The sequence below is a fragment of the Crinia signifera genome, chromosome 11 (genome assembly GCF_055691185.1).
Source record: "Crinia signifera chromosome 11, ASM5569118v1, whole genome shotgun sequence".
Lineage (NCBI taxonomy): Eukaryota > Metazoa > Chordata > Amphibia > Anura > Myobatrachidae > Crinia > Crinia signifera.
In genome coordinates, this window is record NC_139227.1 from 98,442,223 (window position 1) to 98,462,560 (window position 20,338).

The 20,338-nt window shown below is 48.0% G+C and overlaps 1 protein-coding gene across 2 annotated transcripts in view; it reads right to left on the reverse strand.

Moving 5' to 3' along the window:
- Positions 1-1,733: 1,733 nt before the first annotated feature.
- PRR5L (proline rich 5 like) overlaps positions 1,734-20,338 on the reverse strand; it is a 46,622-nt gene continuing 28,017 nt past the window's right edge. The window contains exons 6-9 of one of the 2 annotated variants that reach the window (XM_083163859.1): positions 18,711-18,802; positions 15,633-15,773; positions 14,888-14,999; positions 1,734-3,260 (exon numbers count right to left, since the gene is read on the reverse strand). In XM_083163859.1, the coding sequence (XP_083019985.1) occupies positions 2,887-3,260; positions 14,888-14,999; positions 15,633-15,773; positions 18,711-18,802 (719 nt within the window). In that variant the 3' untranslated portion in view covers positions 1,734-2,886. Of the gene's footprint in view, positions 3,261-14,866; positions 15,000-15,632; positions 15,774-18,710; positions 18,803-20,338 lie in introns of both variants that reach the window. The other variant, XM_083163858.1, reaches the window with a different exon arrangement.

A 20,338-nucleotide genomic window follows, 5' to 3' on the forward strand; every position in this document is an offset into this window, starting at 1 on the left:
CGACCTTCATGCATGTAGACCTTCAGTCATGTCAACCTTCAGTGCATGACCTAATGCTTGGTGACCTAGTGACTGTATCCCTTGTCATTGGAAATGATGAAACCGATGATCCAGTAATCGACAAAGATGGAATAACTTCTGGATTTGCATAATTCCATTCAAACTTGGAAACAATGTATAGGTGGCAGAAAATGTATCTTACCTCGGATGCAGCGATGCACCAGCCACTGTGATTGGATGAGGAGGTTTTGGGGGAGGGGCTCTAACATCTGGAGCAGTGTGAAAAAAATGTTCCCTTTCGCTAACAGAAAATAACAATTTCACCCCAAATGTAATTTTCAGTTTTGGGGCGAAAATTTGGCAATCATTTGGATTTGTCTAGACTAGGGCTGGGCAACATACGGCCCATGGGCTGGATGCGGCCTGCAAACCGATTCTGTCTTGCCCGCTGCCCCCCACCAGTGCGCAATGACAAGTGGCCCGGCTGCCTGAGCTGCGTGTCATTGTCCTGTGTGATGTCAGACACTTGATGGCGTGTGGGTGGAGCCACATCGCAAACCAGTAACGTTCTGTCCCCAAAATGTGCAGTATGAAAGCGGTAGTTCAAGACATGTCCTCACTCCTGAGCACTTAATTATACCTCTTTCACACCAGAAAATGCAGGGACTTACCCGGGTTGGCCCCTTTCACACCGGCCTAGTCCCTGCATTTTCTGGTGTGAGGGGGTGGTGGGGTCCTGGCAGCGGGTGGCAGGCTCCAGACTGCGGATGATCCGGGCAGCGGCGGCTGGGTGCTTGTAGCGTTATTTGACGGGCAGCGGGTTGGGAGAATTTGAAAACATTTTGAAAAGACTGGCCGGACGCCGATTGGCTGAGAGTGTCCGGCCAGTCTTTTCAAATCCAGCAGCGCTTCCTTTTATATCTCAAAGTTACCATTCTGTGCCAGCTGGAGGCAAGCAGGGTGTGCTGAGACTTGTAGTGTTACAGCAGAGAAGACGCACTCACCACTGGTGAGCCAGGCGAGCAGGTTTGATTAGATACCAGTTTACATGCAGTCCTCCTATGCATCCATGCTGTGATCACTATATGCCAGGGGAAAGAGGACTGAGGGGAACTGGCATCTGTGCTCAGGGAGAGGAGCTGCCAAAATGATTGATAACCGCATGATACTGGATTGTTTGTTTTCAGCATAGTTTTATGTTACTTGATTATACAACGTGAATTTTGGCTCCTACTGTGTGGCGTAATGTGAATCTTGGCTCATACTGTGTGGCATAATGTGAATATTGGCTCATTCTGTGTGGCATAATGTGAATTTTGGCTCAATCTGGGTGGCAAATTGTGAATTTTGGCTCAATCTGGGTGGCATAACATGAATTTTGACTCATTACTTGTGGCATGATGTGAATTTTGGCTCAATCCGTGTGGCATAATGAGTATATGGTGTGGAACACTACACTCAAGGCCCCCCCCCCCCCCCCTCCTTTTGAGTGGCAACACCCCCTTTCCCTGAGTACGACCCTCAAATTGTACTGGAAGTGTCCCCACAGCTGAAATAATTGCCCACCCTGCCTTTGTGATCTCTGTAACAGGAACTCTATTCTAGATGTAACGCCATAGAGATAAAGTACCAGCCAGTCAGCTCCTAACTGCCATCTCGCAGGCTTGGTTTGAAAAAAATGACAGGAACTGATATAAGAAACTGTAAATAATTGTCTGGTAATTTATCTCCATTCAATTATCTCTCTCCAAAGCTTAGTAAATAGACCCATATTATCCTAATAATTTCATTCAGGTTACACAATTGTCTTGTACATTCCTTGATAAATACGGGATCTGGATGATAGGTGGACACCATATTGTCGACATAGATATAAGGTTTATACAAGCAAAAGGCAATATTACAATGGTCGACGCATTAAAACGTTGACATTCATTTTTCATGTTTTTTTTTTTACTTTTTCATATTCTACCATTCACGTGGCCCGAAGAATGGGAGTAACATGGTACACTAACTGAAGCCACGTGCGCAGGTATTGACATTCCCACCCCAAAAAAAAACGTGTTGACCTTATCGGTTCACCCTTTGACAGCATCATCCTTGTGCATGTCGATATTTTGGATTAATTTATTGACTTTAGACCTTATGATCCATTCCCGATAAATGCATTCTATATCTCACGCATTTCTACATTTAGAGAATTCTGTGTGTTCCATTCCCCCTCAATCAGGCCCAACATGTATTAGTGTGAGAAGGCTGACCGCAAGGATCGTAAGTGATCCTTAGGCAAACAGTGCAACTGTATCACCATTACCTCCGCTATCTACTGGGGGAGTTTTGCCTGGGCGCCTCACAGCAGCCATATTGAAATACGGAATTCAAAGTGCACAAAAAATAATCTATGTTTATATTTTAAAATAAATATCATTAATAATAAAGTCTGTCATCTTCACGTTCTCCGCTGCGCCGTCCCGGGCACACAACACGATATTAACCATAAAAAAGATATTTTCAAGTTTTGCATAGGAAGCAGCAGTAATTTCTGTATGAAAGGGGTACATGTGTAATGTGCCAGCCCATACCCTAGTGTTGTGACTGTGTGCCAGCTATGTCCAGTCACATGTCTACTGGAACCAGGCGTGGAGTGAGAAGGAGGGAGGGGTACCGGTTGAGTAATGTCTTTTAAAAAAATAAACCTCATTTGAACCCAGCAAAGTTCAGTACCGCTTCTGTAAGATCCTTATGTTCAATGGTTACATTTTGTCCATTGAGACAAGCTGCTGCTAAGTATCCACCGACGGCCTCTCCTGTCCTGTGCGTGGGATCTACAGTACATCTATGTTATTGCTCAGATAGTTATGTCAGTTCTCCCAGTGGGGCTGTCGGTCAGCTTGGTGATGGGCAGTTGTGTTCCAAGCTCTCAGCGGGAGAACCAGTGAGCAGTTCCGTAGGGCTATCTGCAATGTTCGGCTCACTGCTGAACTGTCGCTGGGTGAAGCTGGGCTGCAGTAGTAGGCACTGGTCCGAAAGCTCGGCCTCCTCGGATCTGGGGTGCATGATGGAGGTCATGGCCAGATACTGGATGTCCGTCTGTACGTTGGCCACCGTGTGTCTCCTGATGCTGCCACACCTTTCCAGGTAAGCCTCCCCTTCTTGTTCCGTCAGTGGTGACAAGGAGCGCTCAATGGCAAGCGAGCCTCCTCCGTGTGACGTGTAGGGGAGCGAGTCCGATCTTAAATGGCATTTCGGGAACCGATGTTCTAGAGAGACACAGGAGAGTAAGGAAAAATAAAGCAGACAGTATTTACCCTGCACTGAAACAAAATAACTCACCCAAATCTAAATATATCTGCACATTTTACATCTGCCCCCCCCCCCCCTGCAGTGCACATGGTTTTGTCCATCTAAGACAGATTTTGTCAGAGTGAACTAGAATAAGGCCCCATGTCACCAGTGTCTATCTGGCGATCATCATACGGTCATGATGATGGGCCTATTTATATGTTGAGGCCTGGAGCTGCAGCTCCCTCCACCCCATTGTTAATCTGGCCCTGCTGACACCCGTTGGAAATGCATCTTTTAAAAACTGTAAGGAAAGGGACTGTAGTACCTCTGACGGCCTATAGGTGACACTGTTGGGAAGGTTTTTTTTTTTCATTTAAAGCAGGGGTGGGGAACCTTTTTTCTACCGAGGGCCATTAGGAAAATTTGAAAACCCGTCGGGGGCCACATAAAAATTATCAACTTAAAAATACATGTGGGCATTATACACAGGGCAGCGGCATATACACGTGGGCATTACACAGGGCAGCGGCATATACATGTGGGCATTATACACATGGGCAGCAGCATATACATGTGGGCATTATACACACGGGAAGCAGTATATAAATGTGGGCATTATACACACGGGCAGCGACATATACATGTGGGCATTATACACACGGGCAGCAGTATATGAATGTGGGCATTATACACATGGGCAGCGACATATACATGTGGGCATTATACACACGGGCAGCGACATATACATGTGGGCATTATACACACGGGCAGCAGTATATAAATGTGGGCATTATACACACGGGCAGCGACATATACATGTGGGCATTATACACACGGGCAGCGACATATACATGTGGGCATTATACACACGGGCAGCGGTATATAAATGTGGGCATTATACACACGGGCAGCGACATATAAATGTGGGCATTATACACACGGGCAGCGACATATACCTGTGGGCATTATACATACGGGCAGCGACATATACATGTGGGCATTATACACACGGGCAGCGGTATATAAATGTGGGCATTATACACACGGGCAGCGACATATAAATGTGGGCATTATACACACGGGCAGCGACATATACCTGTGGGCATTATACACACGGGCAGCGACATATACATGTGGGCATTATACACACGGGCAGCGGTATATACATGTGGGCATTATACACACGGGCAGCGGTATATAAATGTGGGCATTATACACACGGGCAGCGACATATACATGTGGGCATTATACACACGGGCAGCGGTATATAAATGTGGGCATTATACACACGGGCAGCGACATATACATGTGGGCAGAGACACCAGGGCTGGCTAATTAATGTCCAGCATTGTGAGGGTGAAATGGATGACTTACAGATCCAGGGGTTGTCATTTATTCATATAAAGTGACAGTGTGGAGGAAGGGGGGAGGGGGGTCACCCCCAAACAGGTTAATGTGATTATGTCTGATTATGATAATCAGACATAATCACATAAACCTGTTTGGGGGTGAATCCAGGGGTAAATGACAACCCCTGGATCTGTCAGTCACTGGGTAAGGGAGGGTGAGAGGAGCGGTATTTACCTTTTCAAGTTTATACTGATTTAGCTGTGGCAGCACAGCGTGATGGCTGCTGCTGCGGCCGCTGTACAGTCTCTGACAGACTTTGAACTCCGATGCTCCCGCCCATGCAGTGCATGGCGGGCGCATCCCAAACCTCATGAGTCCCCCTCCCTACAGCCCGCATCACGCCTCCCCGGCGGCAGCAGCAGCAGCCGTCCAGATTATCCGTGCGGGCGGCTGGTATGTGATTATAGGCGGGCGGGCGGCTGATAAATTAGTGCGGGTGGCTGTACTTTACAGTAATATAGATGGGCGGGCGGGCCCGACATACTGGGTGCGGGGGCCGTATCCGGCCCGCGGTCCGGAGGTTCCCCACCCCTGATTTAAAGCTACATGTTACTTTTAATGGGACATCCCCAAGGGGAACAAAATGATGATATTTGTTCATCATTGTTCATCGTTGTCTATTTGATAATAAATGGTTAGAGTCTTAGTAAACCTAAGGTAAATGGATTTAATTTTTAGCCTTACTGAACCTCAATTGTGCAATGATGAATGAATGAGAGGCCGGTCTGGCCGCTGGCTAGGCTGTATTACTGCTCCCCGGGTCTCTGTCTCCCATATTAGTGCTAATACATCTCCACTCCTAAGTCATGTGGATCTTTTCCTCCAAGATCGCTTTATATAAATTATTGGTACTTGTTTCCTAGAATGGCCACAATCGTTAGTAATCGTGTACCTTAAGTTAAGGTACACGACTAACGCGATGGACCCGATCTCCTTTGAAATCAGGTCCATTTTGCCGGCAAAGGCAAAATCGCGTCGGTCGCGTGCACTAACATGGCACGCGACGCGACCGACGCGATTTTGTAATAGGGTTCAATGTTAAAATATTTTTTACATTGTAATCGCGTTGATCGCGTCGGTCTTCTGCCATTATAATGGTACAAGATGCGATGGACGCGATTAACCACATTTTACATAGCAAACAATGGGAAATGGCCCAATATGGGCCATTTCTCATTGTATATGCCCCCATCATGGCTATTAATTAATGCCCCCTCATTGTGAACGGCACCCTACGATTAACGCCAACCCAAAGCGTAGCGAGGCCGCGAGGGGCGGCGGTACGCGTCCTCTGACCTTTTCATACCCCTACTATCCACATCGGCGTGGAGTTGAGAATATAAAAGGTCGGAGGACGTGTACCGCCGCCCCTCGCGGGCTCGGCACGCTTCGGATTGGCATCAGTCGTGGGGTGCCGTTCACAATGGGGCATTTGAGCCATCAGGGGGGTTAAAATTGGGGTCTGGGGACAATTTTACATTGAATCAATGTAAAAATCGGGTCCATCGCATCGGTCGCATCGCATGCGATTTGGTTGCATGCGATGCGATCGACGCGATTTTTCCGACCCGATCAAAATTGGTGTGGCCGTTCTAGGAAACAAGTACCAAATTATTTTCTATCCCAATGGACATCGAGTCCCTCGTGCATTGACAGCTGAAGTAGGAAAACCAAAAGTGAACATGAATAAAAGATTGTAACAAACTAATGCCTTTCCAATACCTGTCACAGGTGCCCGATGGTGGAGGTGTGCCACCTGTAGGGTTGTGGTGGGAGATGTACAGTATTAAGCTGGACATGAAGAATTTGCCTATAGCAACCAATCCACGTCTACTGTGACTGTCCTTTATCTAGCACAGACTATGACATGGCAGAAGCTGATTGGTACTGGTGTTGATGAAAGGTCACCCATGATCCTCGTTGGTGACTGCCGGTCATGCAATGTGCATAGCATAACCATTGATGGTTAATTACCAGCAGCTGGTGCATCGCTAACCACATAGTGCAGGTGGGAATTCCCTCTGTTAGTTACCGATGGTGGAAACCTATTGATCCTCAATGGTAGAGAACAGACTCACTGGTGTAGTGTATGGACAGCTATCACAGAGCTATGACATTGGAGATGAGATGAGCTTAGACTCACTGGTGTAGTGTATGGACAGCTATCACAGAGCTACGTGAGACATGACATTGAGGATGAGATAAGCACAGACTCACTGGTGTAGTGTATGGACGGCTATCACAGAGCTATGCTAGACATGACATTGGGGATGAGATGAGCACAGACTCACTGGTGTAGTGTATGGACGGTATCACAGAGCTACGCCACACATGACATTGAGGATGAGATGAGCACAGACTCACTGGTGTAGTGTATGGACGGCTATCGCAGAGCTATGCTAGAAATGACATTGGGGATGAGATGAGCACAGACTCACTGGTGCAGTGTATGGATGGCTATCACAGAGCTATGACATTGGAGATGAGATGAGCACAGACTCACTGGTGTAGTGTATGGACAGCTATCACAGAGCTATGACATTGGAGATGAGATGATCTCAGACTCACTGGTGTAGTGTATGGATGGCTATTACAGAGCTACGTGAGACATGACATTGAGGATGAGATGAGCACAGACTCACTGGTGTAGTGTATGGACGGCTATCACAGAGCTATGCTAGACATGACATTGGGGATGAGATGAGCACAGACTCACTGGTGTAGTGTATGGACGGTATCACAGAGCTACACCAGACATGACATTGGGGATAGGATGAGCACAGACTCACTGGTGTAGTGTATGGACTGCTATCACAGAGCTATGCTAGACATGACATTGGGGATGAGATGAGCACAGACTCACTGGTGTAGTGTATGGAGGACGATATCACAGAGCTATGCAAGACATGACATTGGGGATGAGATGAGCACAGACTCACTGGTGTAGTGTATGGACGGTATCACAGAGCTACGCCAGACATGACATTGGGGATGAGATGAGCACAGACTCACTGGTGTAGTGTATGGATGGTATCACAGAGCTATGCAAGACATGACATTGGGAATGAGATGAGCACAGACTCACTGGTGTAGTGTATGGAGGACGAAATCACAGAGCTATGCAAGACATGACATTGGGGATGAGATGAGCACAGACTCACTGGTGTAGTGTATGGATGGTATCACAGAGCTATGCAAGACATGACATTGGGGATGAGATGAGCACAGACTCACTGGTGTAGTGTATGGAGGACGATATCACAGAGCTATGCAAGACATGACATTGGGGATGAGATGAGCACAGACTCACTGGTGTAGTGTATGGATGGTATCACAGAGCTATGCAAGACATGACATTGGGGATGAGATGAGCACAGACTCACTGGTGTAGTGTATGGAGGACGATATCACAGAGCTATGCAAGACATGACATTGGGGATGAGATGAGCACAGACTCACTGGTGTAGTGTATGGAGGACGATAGAACAGAGCTATGCAAGACATGACATTGGGGATGAGATGAGCACAGACTCCCTGGTGTAGTGTATGGACGGTATCACAGAGCTACGCCAGACATGACATTGGGGATGAGATGAGCACAGACTCACTGGTGTAGTGTATGGAGGACGATATCACAGAGCTATGCAAGACATGACATTGGGGATGAGATGAGTACAGACTCACTGGTGTAGTGTATGGATGGTATCACAGAGCTATGCAAGACATGACATTGGGGATGAGATGAGCACAGACTCACTGGTGTAGTGTATGGAGGACGATATCACAGAGCTATGCAAGACATGACATTGGGGATGAGATGGGCACAGACTTGCTGTGACACCAAACACTAACTCTGAAATGTTGAACTTTTCAACCCAGCATTTAGCCTGTGGGATATATGTCAAGGTGCTGAAACATCAGATGACATTCCTGGGTAATGCCTCCTGACGCTAAGAGTTTTCATACACTCTTCAATCTTGCACAGGAGTGAACGAGGGGAGAGGGTGACTTCGGAGGAGCGACAGACTCATAGACCTGTCTCTCTGGATTTCTGTAGCCATCCTGGTTCTCTGAAGATCTTCACATCACATCTTCTTCTGCAGACAGCCAGGAGATGATCTGCGTCTCTTACTTCACATCGGAATGTCAGGATTCCTCTGCATTCTTAGTAGCGAGGCTGTCGCCTCATTCTCTGAGACTATTAGGGGTATCTCGTAGGACTTGGGCACTCACATTGCTTATCATGGCTGCTGCTTTCTCTACCTTTGCTTACTCCACTCTCTGCTTATTGTATAGACTTTAATAAGCACTTCTTTCGTTCCTAAAGCACCTTATTTTAAAAACTTCTGTAGAGTAGGCCAATCACTTCTATTCATAGATGGTGAATAAAAATTGCTGATCAATGGCTTTGCTTGCAATGATAAAGGTCCGATGGCGATGCTGCAGTCTGCTCTGTCCTGCTTCTCTGATTGTCCCACAGCTATAATGTGTCCCCATTGGTGGTGCCCGTGGACAGCTCAAGCCATCAATGGGTTCATGTCATCGATGAAAAGTAACACTGGTGCCATCCATGGAGACAAATGATAGTGAATTGAATTGCCATCCGTAATCAATCCCTATTTTGGGCTAAATATGTCGGGACTTGGTTCAGAACCCCCTAATGACAGCAGTCAACAGAGGTTTTGGTTTTATGTGGGTGATAGCATGCCCTCCAACATGACCCATTGCATTCGGTACACAATGCTCTGCTCCTGGACGTCCCTGGTAATGTATGATTGTCATCACCTGTGTTGAAACACGCTTCTCGTCAATTACCTAGTTCCACACAGGTGCTGGCAATCCTACATTACCAGGGAAGTCCAGGAGCAGAGCATTGTGTACCGAATGCAATGGGTCATGTTGGAGGGTATGTGATAGTGCTCATACAGGGGGCATCTAATTATCATATGCCACGGGTGGCCAAACCGGTCCTCGAGATCTACCAACAGTTCAAGTTGTTCAGACCCCCAAGCTGGTGCACAGGTGTAGTCATTACTAACTCACATTTCCCAGACCAGCTAGCTGGTGCACAGGTGTAGTCATTACTGACGGTCACATTCCCCAGACCCCCTAGCTGGTGCACAGGTGTAGTCATTACTGACGGTCACATTTCCCAGATTACCTAGCTGGTGCACAGGTGTAGTCATTACTTACTGTCACATTTCCCCTAGCTGGTGCACAGGTGTAATCATTACTAACTGTCACATTTCCCAGACCCCTTAGCTGGTGCACCGGTGTAGTCATTACTAACTGTCACATTACCAAACATGTGCTGCATTCATTCCTAACCGGCTCGTTCTACAGATCCAAAACGAGAAAACTGTGAGTAGATCTCGATGACCGTTTTGGCCACCCCCTTAATGACTAAATACTGTAGGCCCTTTTTTGAAGTTTTTAACTATTTTTGATTAGCCAAAAATGAGATGTCCGTATTGGGGTGACAGTGATGGAAATGGGAGTGCAAGATATGCTTTATCAGTGGGAAACATATTTTTAGGATTGCAGGTGGGCATATGTTGTTTTTGAAAGTGCCTTTATTTGACCCAAATATGTACTTACACCCATGTTCATGTACCCCAAATTTTATGAGAGCATTCATTTTTCAGAGAAAAGCTTTTATCTTTTTTTCAGTGTTAAAAAAAGCATAATATACTTCTATACTGTTATCTTATGTTACTAGGCTATTTTGTGGGGTACAGCTGATCTTCTTTTAAATTCTCGCTGGTCCATACAACGCAGGTCACCTGATTTCAAATAGGAACGCCGGGAAACAGGAGCACGCATATCTGCGACAAGCGGCTTTTTTGTCTGATAAGTGCAATAACTTTACCCATGATCTAGGGATGGACATCGCAATGCGATGTTTCCAAACCATCGATGCTTTTTAACCGATGGTAGTGTTTTTTTACCCTTTGATAGCGACATTCTGATGTTTACCACCATCCAATGGTGACTATGCTCCGGGGTTTTGCGCATGTTGAAAATGTTTTTTTGTTTTTTTTTGTACAAATCAAGTAAATGTTTTCTTTTATCAAATTATTTTGATGCGATGGTCACTTTCCATCGAATCGAAAGCTTTGATGGCAAAAGCCCAGCCATCATTTGATCATTGGTCGAGTTCTTGCTCCTAATTGGGTATTCACCATGGAGTGCACCATGTTTTGCATCTGTATAGGATTCCGGCAATGGTCTTAGCGATGGAATTCACAGCCAACATTCTAATTTCATTAGCCTCATTTAATCTTCAGGCCACAAAGTGGCAGCTGCACAGTACGCGCCTCATCCTCTTCCAAATGACAGAGGAATGAGTTTACAAAGAGAAAAAGAAATCCAATAAAACAACCCAGAATCAGTGACTGTTCTCTTTCCCCTGTATGGTGATGATGGCATCGGATTGGCATGAGGCTGGTGCCCTGCGTATCCACAACTGGGGGGGTTTGAGGTTTCAATGTTCACTCTGAGGATTCTGGGAATACTGCAGAATCTGGGCCGAGTCCCCAAACAGCTGAGGGCACACAATAGCTCTCTGGCACCCCCCTTCCCCCGCCACTCATCCCCTCCTTCCCAACAGGAACACTAGAGTGCTGTGACCAGAGTCACTCATTAATGGTACAGCTGCTTGGAACTGAATGTGCTTAGTTACTGTGGCTGTCAGTGCCGCACACACTTCCCGGGGCAGAGTGGGCAGTCAGCCCAGGGGGACGTTCTATTATTCTAAGTGTTTGTTAGGCTGAAATATATGCCGAGCAACATGCAAACTCCGGGGTCTCCAAAACAAGACGGAGACACTAGTATGAGTCTTACAGTGTGCACCTGGCACCTGCATACACGCCATGAGGCTCCACCTGCATGCACGCCATGAGGCACCGGTGAGGCTCCACCTGCATGCACGCCATGAGGCACCGGTGAGGCTCCACCTGCATGCACGTCATGAGGCATCGACGAGGCACCACCCGCATGCACGTCACGAGGCACCAACGAGGCACCACCTGCATGCGCGTCATGAGGCATCGACGAGGCACCACATGCATGCATGCAATGAGGCACCACCCGCATGCACGCAATGAGGCACCACCCGCATGCACGCAATGAGGCACCACCCACATGCACGTCACGAGGCACCACCTGCATGCGCGTCATGAGGTACCACCTGCATGCACGCCATGAGGCACCACCACGCCGTGACGCACCACCTGCATGCACGTCATGAGGCACCGACGAGGCACCACCTGCATGCATGCCATGAGGCACCATCTGCAGTTACTGCCAGGTTCCCAGCCATGTGCATGGTTATCATGCCAGACACGAGCCCTCCTGGGTAGACATGGCACACTTGGCAGAATCCTGACCTGCCGCAGCAATCTTCATTATCCGGGCAGACATGGGGTCCCTCTGTAACCCAGAAAAGGTGTATCCTGCATTATTGGCTAACATAGGAGACTGCAGCTGATATAACATATTCAGGTTTGGGTGCAAATAGCCTATAGCACCTGACGGGAAGCGGTCATCTATTAGAATGAACTTATGTCTACAGTCATTAGGTCGACCCCACTAGGTCGACTGGCAGGAAGGTCGGCCTGACTTAAGGTCGACATGGGCCAAGGTTGACATGACTTAAGGTCGAATTTGCATAAAGGTCGACATGAGGAAGGTCGACTGGTCATAAGGTCGACATGGGGTTTTTCACAGTTTTTTGAGCCGACATGTGCCCTACCATCCACTAGGGCGTGGAGGAGGTTATTAAAGCTGTGGCGAGCGAAGCGAGCCACCGTGCCCGATGCATTGCGAGCGAAGCGAGGGTCCGATTCTCATTGCCAACTGTGTCCATGTCGACTGTGTCGACATTCAGATAAAAAAACCAGTGAAAAACCCATGTCGACCTTATGACTAGTCGACCTTCCTCATGTCGACCTTTATGCAAATTCGACCTTGTCATGTCGACCTTGGCCCATGTCGACCTTAAATCAGGTCGACCTTCCAGCCAGTCGACCTAATGGGGTCGACCTAATGACTGTAGACCTAAGTTCATTCTGACAGATGTACCGATTCCCACCTGACACACCAGCAATATCCAGCTGACAGAGCAACGAGTCGGAGAATTAATATTTGACTAAGATTCCAGTCTTTAAGGGGTTGGATTAGCAATTATAGCCCAATATAAACAGAGCAAACGGGGTTAATTACCTGCACAGAAATAACAGCGGCTGCAGAATTCCCACACGGCGGAGTGTGGGAACCACCAGGTGTCATGCCGTTATACTGCCCCAACCATAAAGGCTGACATATTAATGGTCACGCAGAGCCCGCCGTGTGCTGGGTAGCGCACAATACGTGGTGTATGTAATACAGAAGCTCTGCACTTGCATTCCATTGTACAAGGCCTATGTCCCAATTACGCCTGTCCTTCTATTCTCACCCAGGTAAAGGCTGGGTAAAAACTTAGGGCCTTATTCTGCTTAGGTCGGTGAAACGTACGTACGGTCCGTCTCACCGTACATTTTCCGTACGCTCGCGGTGAGCCAAAGTCCGCCCACAGAACAGCCGCACACGGATGGTCACAAACACCGACAATGGGGAGTGGCATACACTTGAGCGTACGCCACCGCGTATGGACGGATCTCCCTCTTAGCCACCGATACCTGGCGTACATCAGAGCAGACGCCAAAGTGCACGGACGGATCTCGTCCGTTTTCCCACCAACACCTTCCGTATATCTGAGCATACGCCACAGTGCAAGTAGAAATTGAGTCCCAAAACATCATTGATGCTCTTAGATGTGGTTTATGTGTCTTTTTCCATATAAAAAACTGTTATGTTTGTGTTACAGTGAAAAAGTTGACACATGTCGACTTCTGTGAATTGAGTGTCCTGCTTTTTAAAGTAGAAAAAAAACACTTTCTGAATGGGTATAGATGGTTATAAAATAACTACCTGGACATATATAAGCAGGTCTTAGAATGATTCTTACCTAAAATGAAACCAACCTTTACATGTTGAGAAGTGTAGAAAGATAAGCTTCCAATGTGTTTGAGGGCTGTGTGTGGCTTGCAGGTAGTGAAATAATGGTTTTCACTTAATAGCCAGCAGCATTGCTTATTACATTCAGGTGTATGTGTTTGAGCAGTAATCAGCGTTAATTTGCAGACCCAGGCGTCCGCTCTCATGCGGTATCTCTAGGGGTGGTCTGGAGCTATCTGTTTTGGTCCAAAATGCACGGTGGGTTCGCCGATCGAGGCGGTTGTGGCACCGTGCATTTTATGTGCACACCCCCGTGTACGCCCATGATTACGCCCAGTTTTCCTCATTATTCCGGCCACTCCCATAAAACGCCCACATGCCGCCCACAATTACCGTGCTCTAGCGGAAAGGTTTTTTCGCACGGAGAGAGCCGTCCGTGAGCGGTGTGAGGTCGCCGCACCTGCGCATTGCGAAGGCTACGCATGCGCAGATGAAAAAAAAAACCTGATCCGCCCATTTACGCTCCCACCGTACCAAACAGAATAAACAGTGTAGGTCTTGTTCAGTGAGCAGATGAATTGGGGTTTAGTGCATTGATTAAAAGAGAAGACTTTGTACACCAGGCGTATTCAACAAGCAGCCTTTCACCCTGCTGTGGAACTACACATCCCAGCATGCCCTGCCACAGTTTTGCTAATAGGGCCTGCTAAATCTGTGTCAGGACATGCTGGGAAGTGTAGTTCCACAGCAGCATGTTGAATATCCTTGTGTTACACCTAAGGAATGCTGAAAAACCTCCTTTGTGTGCTAAAAAGATGTTATAACAGAAAATTAAAGCAATTTTTGCAGGGACACTGATCTGTTTCAAATTTTGCTGGATATGGACGGAGGGAGCTGTGAAGAAAGAGATTGGAGATAGGGACTGGGGGTGGGGTGGAGAGTTTGGGGGCTAAAAACTGTCACAGCTGAAAATGAAAATAAAAACCATCACAGCTCAAAGTGTAAGTACATTGCAGAAGCCAGCATTGTGACAGGCTTTTAACTAGTATAATATAATTGCTCCTTATAAGTCTCCCTCCCGAAGATGAGGCAGTTTTGAATAGCGCTGCTTAATAAATGTACCCCTATGCATTGAACTGCTGCCAATCTCACTGATTGAATACAGATATCTTACCAAATAGACAGGATGCCATACCGTAGCTGTAGGTTCTGTCTCCGTATGTGGCCAGGTACGGTGTCACCACCATTTTCACCAACACCTCCAGCTTCAGATAACCTTCGCTGGGGCCCGAAGGCTCATGAATACCCTGCAAATAAATCAATGCATCACCATTATGTCTACATGATAACACCTCTCTCCCATACTCCCAGGTCTTCTCTCGTGCTGCACCTATTCTCTGGAACTCTCCTCATTGATAACAAATTTCCAAACCTTAAACTTGTCCCAAGGATGATTTACCTTTGTCAAACCTACAAGCCCACTGCATAGCTTAATTCACCAACCTTACACAGAACCCGTCCTCTTTCCTGCTTCACATAGGGCCCCACAGTGCTGCAGGACACATTGGTTCTAAATAAATCATATTTCAATACAATGCCATACCCAGGATTATAACCCATAACCTATTGCATTCAAGTCAAGCACCCTACTGATTGAGATACTCAGGAGATACCAGGCCTCAAAAAGGAGGGATGCTTGCAAGTGAAAGTAATTAAAACTATTAATTGATGTTTCGCCAACAGCGCCCCCCCCCCCCCCCCCCCTAGAGCTGTGTGCAGTGGCACCTTCTGCACCACCCCAGTTACGGCTCTGTGGGGGAAACATCCGCTCTTCAGGCTGCTGAGACGTGAATGGTTATCATACATTTACTACATTATCCAAAATAAACAGTTCCAGTGAAGCAACTGGCCCAAACAATGTTCCATCTGGGGAACCCTACCTGAAGGACCAGCAGCATCTGCAGTATAGGTGGTGGGATCTGTGACTGCAACAAGGGGAGAGTCTTCTCCAGGTGAACCTTCAACAGCACCAAGTCCCTGAAGCCCAGCAGAGCGATCTGACGAATCGTAAGCTCCTGGCCCTGAAACATGGCGAACATCGACATGGTCTTGTAAGAGACTGCATGATAACCCAACGCACCCTTCTACACAGATAGTCACTGCAGATGTGTCCAGGGCCGGCGCCACCACAAGGCAGCTTTAGGCATTTGCCTAGGGCGCCGGCCACTGGAGGGCGGAAGTTCGGAGCAGCCAGTTCCACCCCCCCCCCCCCCCCCCCCGATGGAGGTGAGCGGAGTTGAACTCCCCCCCCCCCCCCCCCCCCGCTACTGTATATGCAGCAGGGGGTCTGTCAGTGGGGTCCCAGTGGCGCTATCCGGTGGGGTGGGTTATATGCAGCAGGGGGGGTCCGCACGATCTGAGGGGTACCTGCGGTGCCCCCAGCAACTTACAGAGCCCCGTCGGGTGCCATCGTCCAGGACCAGGACAGAGAGAGCCAGGAGAGAGGGAGCCGCCCATTGTACTGCCCAGCCGGAGTGAAGTGCTGCCCGCTGCTGTCCATCATCATCCGCCGGGCGGCGACGCGGGACTTCTGGGTTTGAAAACACTGGCCGCATGCTGATTGGCTGAGATTCAGCCAATCAGCGTGTGGCCAGTGTTTTCAAAATCAGAAGCGCTTCCCATGCTGTCACCCGGCAGATGATGATGGACGGAAGCAGGCAGTACTTCACTCCGGCTGGGTGGTACAACGGGCGGATCCCTCTCTCCTGGCTGGACAACGGCACCCGACGGGGCTCTGTAAGTTGCTGGCGAGGTACCCCTCAGACCGTGTGGACCCCCCCGTGTAGCGGGTGGGCGCCGGGGCGCCCCCATCCCCCCTCGCCTGGGGCGCTTCGGTGCCTTGCACCGGCCCTGGATGTGTCCTCATACACCTAGCAATGTGGTTTTGTCACTCCCATTATTTATTCATGTAAATAAGATACACATTTTGAGTGAGGAAGACGCTCGGTGCAGCAGAGTAACCCCAAGGGCAAATCTGTATGTCAAATCAAACATTGTCTGCAATTTTTCAGCAAAATGAAAGGGGTGATATTACTGTATAAAGGTGATATTACTAAGGGCAAAACCAGCCTGATTTCTCCTTTATAACAGTCGCCCCTTTAAATCCCACTGACCAATCCAAGCTCATCACATTTCCTCCTATAATTGTGTTGTCTCTGGAATGCTCCCAGTCTCAGTAAATGCAGTATTAATAAATGATCAGGGTGCCACCAACACTGGCATCTTCTTTATTGCATATAAATAAAATATTACTGCAATATCAGAACCCTGTGTAACCTCTATCAGAATATTTCTGCTACACGGACTTGTGCCGCAGGGAACAAGGAGCCGTCACCGGTGGATAAAGCTTGTATCTAACTTAGTTACTACAGTAATATTGTAACTATTTACTAAATGTCATATTTACATTTTGTGACATTTTACCCACCAGTATGGTGCACATAATAAGGAGCGAAGGGTACAGCAACAGTAGAGTAGGGTGACCAACTCATCCCTTTAATCCGGACACAGATTAATTACACAGGTTCTGTGGCTGGCTTTCACCTGGTTTTAAACTGCCACACCTTGAGACTCCATTTCACCTGGTTTTAAACTGCCACAGAACCTGTGTAATTAATATGTGTCCCGGATTAAAGGGATGAGTTGGTCACCCTACAGTAGATTTAGGGTCCCGGGTGGGGGGTTTACAGCGTTCACAATAGCAACGCCATTAATATGTGTCAATAGGATATGATCATAATTGAGGCAACCAGGCAATGGGGGGGGGGGGGGAGGCATATGAAAAGGTTGACAGGAGTTTTTCACATTTTTTTCTGAACGTTTTCATAAGTTTTTCATCCCTTCGGACTGCAACTGGGAACAGTAAAGCGGTATGCGATACACTAATTGGGGGTCCATGTGCTGAACTGACAAAAAAGTGAAAAACACGTTGACCATCTCCATGACGCAACCTAGAACGCGTTGATTTAATATCTGTCGACCGTATGATCCTCACCCGTGTAAAGGTTAGACCCAATATTAAGAGTTATTCTAAAAAGTTGTGGCAGCCTCTTGTGGAGATCTCCTGTCCCGGGGTCTTACCATCCCTAGCGGGACCTGTGCTGTGTCCAGCTGTATATACCGTGTTTTATTCATGCGGCCCATTACCGGTAAAACATTTCCTACGTACATCGGCTTCCCCTCCCCTATAAGGACACCTGGAAGCTGTACTGCTCTGTAGATGCTAATCATTAACTCATTAGGAATAAAAGCAGCTATTAAACACCAGCTGCAATGATAAAATATAATTTAGCGTTAATTAACAACTAGGACCTCCATGCGTGTGCGGTGTAATGAGGGCGAGTTCTATCTGGCTGTGGTTAATCTTTGAGCTGAATTCTTCTGGTCCCGTTAACTACAGTACAGCATGGAAACCGGTTCTGCAAACCAGCTAGCTCAGGAGAGACCCAACTAATACACAGTGGGGCAATGAACGCCATATGACTGAATGCGACCTATGGATGAAGCTTGTGACAAGTCATTGTCTGACACTATCGCGCAGCTCATGTACATAGAGAGCGGCAGATTTGAATGTGGGCATTTGTTGTGTTGACTCTGGGCCCAACTGAGTCCCATTAAAATTTAAAGCTGTAACAAGGACGCTGATGAGATAGTATGGACTCGGGGTCAAGTGACCGCCATTTACTGCAATGTGTATATTCTCACAGCTCCTAACATTATAAAAGGCAACAGATGTACACCCCAAGGTCAGATCACATTCTTCAGAAAGACACGCCCTGTTCCAGTCACATCTTACTTAGATATGATAAGCCACACCCACATTTCTACAAAGACACACCCATTTTCCTTCTATTCCATACACCTTCTGGGGTCCGCAATGATTGACTTGTGAGTGTTACTTGAAGAGACACCATTTGTGGTTTAGGTGTACACACATCACATAGCTGTCGGGACAATACCTGGACAGGGTAAAATATAGCCTGGAGTGTTGGCAGGATTTCGGTGAAGAAATGGTCCCACAATTCAGAAAGAATCATGACGCGGTTCTCACCTGGGTAGGGATACACAAAGAAGACGGCTTTTACTGATGGTGGCCCAGAGGTGTGGGCAGCCAGGAGGTGTGTGTGGCCCACAGGTGGGGGCAGCCAGGAGGTGTGTGAGGCCCACAGGTGTGTGTGGCTGGGAGGTGTGGGTGGACCAGTGGTTTGTGAGGCCCGGAGGTATGGGCAGCCTGGAGGTGTGTGAGGCCTGGAGGTGTGTGGTTGGCCCAGAGGTGTGGGCAGCCAGAAGGTATGTGAGGCCAGGAGGTATGTGTGGCCAGTAGGTGTGTGTGGTCCGAAGATGTGGTTGGCCCGGAGGTGTGTGTGGTCCGTAGGTGTGTTTAGTTCGGAGGTGTGGTTGGCCCGGAGCTGTGTGTGGTCCGAAGATGTGGTTGGCCCGGAGGTGTGTGTGGCCAAGAGGTGTCTGTGGTCCGGAGGTGTGTTTGGTTCGGAGGTGTGGTTGGCCCAGAGGTGTATGTGGCCAGGAGATGTCTGTGGTCCGGAGCTGTATTTGGTTCGGAGTTGTGGTTGGCCAGAAGGTGTGGGCAGCCAGAAGGTATGTGAGGCCTGCCTGGAGGTGTGTGTGGCCAGGAGGTGTGGGCAGCCAGAAAGTATGTGAGGACTGCCTGGAGGTGTGTGTGGCCAGGAGGTGTGGTTGGCCTGGAGGTGTGGGCAGCCAGAAGGTATGTGAGGCCTGGAGGTGTGTGTAGCCCGGAGCTGTGTGTGGTCCAAAGATGTGGTTGGTCCGGAGGTGTGTGTGGCCAGGAGGTATGCTTTCTGGAGGTGTGTGTTGCCCGGAGGTGTGTGTGTGGTCTGGAGGTGTGGTTGGCTCGGAGGTGTGTGCGTGGTCTGGAGGTGTGGTTGGCCCGGAGAGTTTTGCTTTGGATTTGGATTTCGGTTTGGTCAGAAACAGATAACAAATCATTAATTCTTGCTTTAAATAGATACAAATAGCTAAAATAATGTAATGTTTGCAATCCAAAACCATGATAAGATTCAAACATGGATTTGGTTCGGATCAGATCTAGAGGGATCCAAAGCGGATTATGGTTTGGTTCAGATGCACATAATTTAGATGGATTCGGATTTCTGGAGAAGTGATCCTGCATATCTATAGACACCACAGAGTCCGTCCTGGGGATCTGTGGCTCTATACTGGAGTATCACCATAACCGTCTGAGCTGTCACCATTGCAGGAGCTGTGTTGGGTATGGGGGCCCAAAGGTGAGTGGGGCCTGGCAGTGTTGGCACATCTGCTGATGAAGCCAATGCTAAATACAATGTATGGCTGGTACAAGACAAGTGTATATATATAAACATACGGGAGAGATGGATTAAGGGGCGGACACTTCCCCAGGGCGCCATTATCTTGCGCAGTGGGCGGAGAGTGACGTCCCTTGCCATAGTAAGTATTTCCCACCTCTCAGCAAGTATGACCAGAGTGTAGATATAAATGTAGCAGCAGAAGAAGTCAGCACTGGGGGTGTCACTGCCGCTACACCCTGCACAGATGCTGTGGGGGAGTGACCATCTCCGTAACATGTGTT